Here is a 6504-nt window from a genome sequence, read left to right as displayed (position 1 = left end):
AGACCACGGAATCGCAAGCAGGATCGTCGTTATTTATTATTAAAATATATTCCCTGTCGAAAGGGTGGAGCATGGTTCGACCAATGGGCACCCGTCGCGTGCCTCGAGTCGTTAGGGTGCTTGGAAATTGATAAGAATACATCGTCGCACGCTGCGACCTCCCGGTGCAGCCTTTAATCTGAAGGCGGCGAGACCACGCGTTCCTTCGCCGACACCCGACGAATCTATCGCCTGGAATCCGGTAATTGTAACGCGAACGTCTTGCCTCCTTCCCTCCGTCCACTACCCTTCTCCACTTTTCCATCGCGCGGACGATCACTTACCGTGGACTCGTTCGGTACTGCTTCGCTCTTCCTTCTTTTCTGCCTCCTTTTCCTCCTTTTTCCTCTCACCGTGTTTCTCAGCGCGGTCAAGGGGATCAGGACGACGACAGGAATTGGTTAACGAGAGATACACACGAAGACTTTACAATAACAACTATTTATTTATAGGTAATAATGCTGAATTACAATGAATACACTTTTTTGCCTCGATACTAGATTGTATAAGTCCGATCGCGAAATCGTCACCGCTCGTCGTCATCGTTAATCAGTAGTGTGGCGATACTGGTTTTCCCCACCCGACCCCCCCGACCCACGAGTTTCTTTCCCCTGTACGCAACCCGCCCCGTTTACCCACCCCATTTCCTGCGAAATTGTTTTTCTTCGATCGCGTTAACGCGAATTAACCCGACTCGCCGATCGAGAATCGCCGGTGCCCCTTTCCTTTTTCCACCATAATCGATTATTCGCCTGTGTCAGTGGAATCCAAGTTCGATTCGTTCTTCGTAGTCGCGAACCGATCGATCGGAGCTCGTCCTCGCGAATCGTACGCCGGATTCGCGATTGCACTCGAGTCGAGTCAGTCGACTGCTCTCTGTCTCGTGCCGGCGATTCTCGATCGCGAGATTGACCCCGTTCGATTGGTAGTGGCGATGGCAAATACAGATGAGCTATCGGTGGTTAAATTCTCGTTTCACTACGTGTAGCATCGTCTTAACGGGCTTTAGCCGGTACGTACGATCTAGACACTATGATTATGTGAACTTTACAACACAAGAACCTTACGGGCAAAAGACTTTGTACATGGATCTTAAATACGGGGATCGGCCTCGGGGAAATATTCGTCGCGGTTCGGCTCGGGCGCCCTCTTCTCCCTCTTGGTCGCGTCCAACGTGTTTCACCGGAAATATTTCGCCGAGCTGCGGCCGATCAACGCAAACGCAGGACACACGCAATATGCATTAGCCTTACTTGTCGACGGTAGTAACTAAGTTTATTTATATAAATAAGGTGTTACGATTTAAAACGCATGGGAGAATTTATCCGTTCTTTCTCCCCTTTCTTTTTATTCCGCTCTCTCTCTCTCTCTCTCTCTCTCTCTCTCATTCTCTCGCACGCGCACTTAGTACTCTCCTTACTCTGCTAATCTCGATCGAAGCGTATTCTATCGTTCTAGCGCTAATTCAGCTTCGTTCTCGTCACCATCTTAAATTCTCGTCGATCTATGTATCACGTTCTCTCACAGTCTCCGTCCACTTAACTGTCTATCGATATCACACTCGCATTCGCACAGCTTCTCACGCTCTATATGATACAGAGTAATCGAGTCGCGGCTCGTCGCGAAGCTTCTCGGATCTTGTGTCCGGTATTACGGTACCACGCGCGAACTGCGCTTTGTTGCGCGATATTATGCTGTTCGAAAGAAGATCGGAAATGCAGTTGGCCGTACAAGAATTTCCGATCGATGGCTAAGCGACGAACCGGCGAACTTCGAGACGCGCGCGCTTTTCTTTTTCTTCCCACGCCCGTCAACGATCGGGCTTCTCATGGTACACCGTCGTCGGGGAAATAATATTAATAATAATGATAATAATACTCGAAACCGAGGCGGTGCGCCCGATCGTTCGTACAGCTTAACACGATTAACTAATTAAAGTCGATCTGTAATTAGGGGATAGGTACCTCTAGGAACGCATGCACGCGCGCACGCACTCTCAAGCAGTCTTTAGAAATATCTTCCGTCTCTTTATTTTTCTGCCGATAAATTTCCTTGCAAGTTGGTGCTTGTCTCGTTATCATTTCGCTTATTTTCGGCCGTGTTCTCCGCGAAATACGAAAGTCACGCGCGGTTTCGACTGTCCCTGGGTAAATCGGTATATCCTTGGACGTGGTATACATTCGCGTGTCGTTTCTCGCCGGATTCGATTAAAATGGCTGCGTTTTCGCGTTCCAGAAACGATGGAAAACGAACAGCCATTACGGTCGTATCATTGATATGTGTTTGCATCCTTGCTCGTCGTCGATTGCGACTGTCGCTACATCCGAAAGCAGTCCCTGTCCCGAGGGGGCGACCGACAACGAGCATTCATCGTGGGTTCGATCGACGTTTCGGGTTTAACGTTCTTTGTCATCTGTGCGACGCTCGATCGACGAGCGAGTAAACTTGGTTCGCACGAGCGTTAAACTCGCGCAGTTGGACGCGCACTCTCTTCTCCGTGTATTCGAAGCTACGTGATCTCGTCCGTTCGCGATCGATATCACTTTGCATGGTCGGCCGATTTAGTCGCCTCAGCCGCGCGAATCACACGAAACTACGACGAAGAGTCCGTGCACGAGTCCGATGGCTCGGTACGCGCCACTTTCGACGCCGTTTCCCTCGTTTCTCTTGCTCCTTGTCTCGATCGATCGCGATCACTCGTTTTGGCTGCTCGCTGGTACACGCTCCGCCCCTCTTCTGCTTTCCTCCAGCCTCTTCTAGGTCGCACTCGTGAACAAAACGGAGTTCTTGTAGTAACCCGTTCGGGATTCTGAAACAGAAGCGGCGGTCAAGAGTTCGGTGTCCTGGTGTGTGTCGCTCGAGAGAAGAATCGCGTAGCCTGATAACGCAAACGTGCTTCTTGTCCCCCGTGCTCCTATCGTCGATCGAGTACACGCGGTTCGGCGGATGAAGCGATCGACCGATTTGAGAATAAGAGAGAAGACCGAGCGAATGATTCGATGATCGTTCGGCTGGAAGCGGCGCCGCTCACTAATTATCCTTGCCTCTTGAGACGTAGATGAACGCGAAAGGGACGAGATGCGGATATTCGGGAGAAAGAGAGACCGAGGATGGGTCCTATCGGGCGCGTTCGTAAATACGAGACGGGTCGACTCATCGGCCCTTAGGGCGCCTTTGTGATCGAGCCGCCACTCGACTTTTTATCGAACTGTCGCTTATGATTGAAAATCACCACGCGCTTTAATAGTCCACCGGACTCGATTTACTTCGTTTCTTCACCCGTGTCTTACCTTCCTCCTACGCTATCCCTAACATCGCTGCGTTACACTCGAGAAAGAGGATACGCAAATTGCACGGACGGACCTTGTCACGGTTTCGGCGCTCCACGATCCCCAAAAACATTCGGCGGCGCGGTTAATTTCGAAAAGAGAGAAAAGCGTAAACGGAGAACGATCATTCCGCCGATGAAGAGTTGACTTTACGAAGCCGCGGCCAATTAAGCGGACCACTCGTTAAGCGGCTGCCAAGCCGTGGTGGACTTTGGTTCGCGGACAGAAAAACGATTATTTACGTGCAGCGTCACGTTGGGGGTCTTCGAGACCGAGAGAAACGGACACGAAAAGAGAGAGAAAGAGAGAGAGAGAGAGAGAGAGAGAGAGAAAGGCACGAAGAAAGAGCGTCGAAATCGCGCGCCATCGGTTAGACGGTTTTTGCCGCGGAGCCTGGAACTTTCGACAAGTTTCCGCGAAGCAAGAGGCGACGGCAAGTTTCGAATCCGGCAGTGGCGTGTGCCGGTGACGCCGCTGCAAGAAACAACCCCGTCGAAACGCGACTGCCATCCCCGAGACTTTCTAATTAAAGATCCGGAACTTTGTTTCTTGTCGCAAGAAATTCCTGCTCGCTGATCCGGCCACGAATCGAGTTACGTTCCGGTCGAACGTCGAATTTTCTTCACCTCCCTCCGTGTCCGGAGGCGGCTAGTCGCGATGGCTCCGCGTAACTTTTACCGGTCGATCTTGACGCCGACGTCTCTTGTACTAAGTCACCGGTGCCCGTGTTTGCTCGAGATTCAATGGCGTGGAAGCGTCGTTGAACCCACCTTGAAGAGGAGACTTCACTTGGTCTCTCTCGGCCGCCTGATGCTGCCGCGATTTTCTCTCCAGCTCGAGTTCCTGCACCAGAGACTCTGCGACAGGGAAGAAAACACAAAAAATTCGTTGGTTATCTCTGTCATGTCGCGGATCTTGCGAACAATTCGGTTCAGCGATTACATATTTGATAAAGCGTCGAGGAAGGGCCAGAGGGACGACACGGTTGCGACCAAATGCGTGTCTTGGCGTCGATTTCGTCGAGGCGTAAACCGAAACGCGGCGCGAAGGATGAAACGGAGCGGTAATTAGTGGAAAACCAGCGAGCGCGAACTGCGAGAAAGGGGAAAGGAAAAGGGACGGGACAGGGATAACGGACGAAGGCAGGCGTGAAAGGGCCGCAGGTTTGCTCACTGAATTCCGCAAGGATTAGGGTGAAAACTGGAAAATGTCCCTTTAATGATATCGCGCCGAATTAACCGCCGGCGGACTCTTCGTTTCGGTCTACTTCGTTAAGCGTCCACGGGACGACGTAACGTCCCTTCGACCAGCCTCACGATCGTATCCCTGCCCGTGGATCGGAAGAAGGAGAGCGTGCTACGACTCGTGTCCCTCTCTTGCTCAAAAATTGAAAATCCTGCGAGCCGGTGAAATCGTGAATTCGAAAGAAAGTTCGACGGCAAACGCAAACAAAAGTAGAGCATTCCGATGAGATTTCTAACGTAGGTCGACAAATAGCCCCGAGCGAGAGATTTATCCGTCGATCGAAAGGATTAATCGCGCGATAAGGAAGGGGATGCGAATATAATCGGCAAGCGTGAAATGGTGCCTCCTTGGGCAATGGTAAAATCGAATTGGGAGGCTATTAAATCCGAGTTAACAGGCGCGGCCTGGTACACGAACGAAGAGCGGAGAGAAGTCGGAGCCGTGGCGATGTACCGCGTAGCACGAGTCGCGCGACCGCGCGGGACTAGAGACGTCGGGGCCGAGATTCCATTATGCTTTGTGCAACAATAGCTGAGGGCTGTTTCGTGGTAGGTGGGTGTGAATTCGTGCGTTCGTCAGAGCCGTTATATTCCACGGGACTGTGGAGCCGGGCGCGAGTGTTTGCGTTTCACTGAGCCAAATTACCTCTGGCGCCCTTATCCGCGCGCGGGGTGTTTCTCGTCCCTTTGATATCCAAATGACAATTTAACTGCTCAAGATACGGCCGGGTTGGCTGTGATTGCGAAGGGTGTCGCGTTGTGTCGTTTGCGCGCCTCTCTCGTCCTGAACGTCGCAGAACGATACCGTAGGCCGGGGATAAGTTCGTTGTTCGGCAGAGTTTTTCTTGCCCCGAGGAGAAGAGAGACGGTCGTCGAGGAACAGGTCGATCCGATCGAGACATATCGTAGCCGCGAAACGCATCGGTGCACTTGGAGCCGCACGTACATCCGTGGATATCAGGCGACTAATAGTTTTGCTACCGTATTACATACCCTGACAAATCGCGGGAACAATGAAAACAATTTCAGGCCGTACCGAACGAGTCTGCTACCCCTCTTTCTCACCTCTAAACGGTTGGTATTGTACCCTCGTCCCGGCCGCCGATTTTTTCGGCTGTCGACTGCGGCGGAGGGGGCCCCCGAGCGAGATCGGTGAAAGAAGAACCTCTCGAACTGTATCCGGTATGACTCTGCGTTTATCCGCACGTAATTAACTGGCGCACAATGCATCGCAGGAGAAGGCCAACTCGTCTCTGGAGAGAGGAGACGAAGAAAAGAAGTGGAAGGCGGCGGTAGCGATGCGGTGGCTCGGGAAGGGAGGAAAAAAGGAATACACGGTATATATATATATATATATGTATGCTTGACCGTTCCTCGAAAAATCGAGGTATCGTGCCGGACGACGTGGCAACGTCATTGGAAACGCCGGTGCTTGGATCGATCAGTCTTTTAGTCGGCGAACGCTCGAATTCCACGTCCACGCGTCTTTCGTTTCGAGGTTCCTTCTTTTGATCGTGGTTCGCCCCCTCGGAATCGATCAACCGTCAAACTCCTCTCTGGCTCTCTCTCTCTCTCTCTCTCTTTCTCTCTCTCTCTGGATAATTTTGGTTTTACATGGGGCGAACGTTACGGGCCCGCATGAAGAAAAGTTTAATCGCGCAACATACAGATGGAATGTCTCGATCGGGAGCGGGCAAACGTATCCGTAGAGGCATCGAAGAATCCCAGGTTATTACACCGGCGTGTAATAAGTAATTTCCGAGGCGGCGAACGCTTCGTGACCTCGTGCGCTGAAAAACAAACGTCGTAGCGGGTTCGACGATCTTCTCGCGCGAGTATCCAACGGAGCGACTCCTCCGGAGGATCGTGTCCCGGCCGCGGTAATTGCTCGA

The 6504-nt window shown here is 51.9% G+C and overlaps 1 protein-coding gene across 8 annotated transcripts in view; it reads right to left on the bottom strand.

Annotated features, from left to right (window-relative positions):
- Positions 1-464: 464 nt before the first annotated feature.
- The window catches only part of LOC100649754 (dachshund homolog 2), a 143988-nt gene continuing 137948 nt past the window's right edge, over positions 465-6504 (bottom strand). For 4 of the 8 annotated variants that reach the window (XM_048405469.1, XM_048405467.1, XM_012318694.3 and 1 more), the window contains 2 exons: positions 4139-4225; positions 465-2848 (listed from right to left, as the gene is read on the bottom strand). In XM_048405469.1, the coding sequence (XP_048261426.1) occupies positions 2796-2848; positions 4139-4225 (140 nt within the window). In that variant the 3' untranslated portion in view covers positions 465-2795. The remainder of the gene's footprint in view (positions 2849-4138; positions 4226-6504) is intronic. The other 4 variants (XM_048405470.1, XM_048405468.1, XM_012318695.3 and 1 more) reach the window with 2 other exon arrangements.

Source organism: Bombus terrestris, chromosome 4 (genome assembly GCF_910591885.1).
Source record: "Bombus terrestris chromosome 4, iyBomTerr1.2, whole genome shotgun sequence".
Lineage (NCBI taxonomy): Eukaryota > Metazoa > Arthropoda > Insecta > Hymenoptera > Apidae > Bombus > Bombus terrestris.
This window is presented reverse-complemented; position numbering and strand designations above follow the sequence as displayed.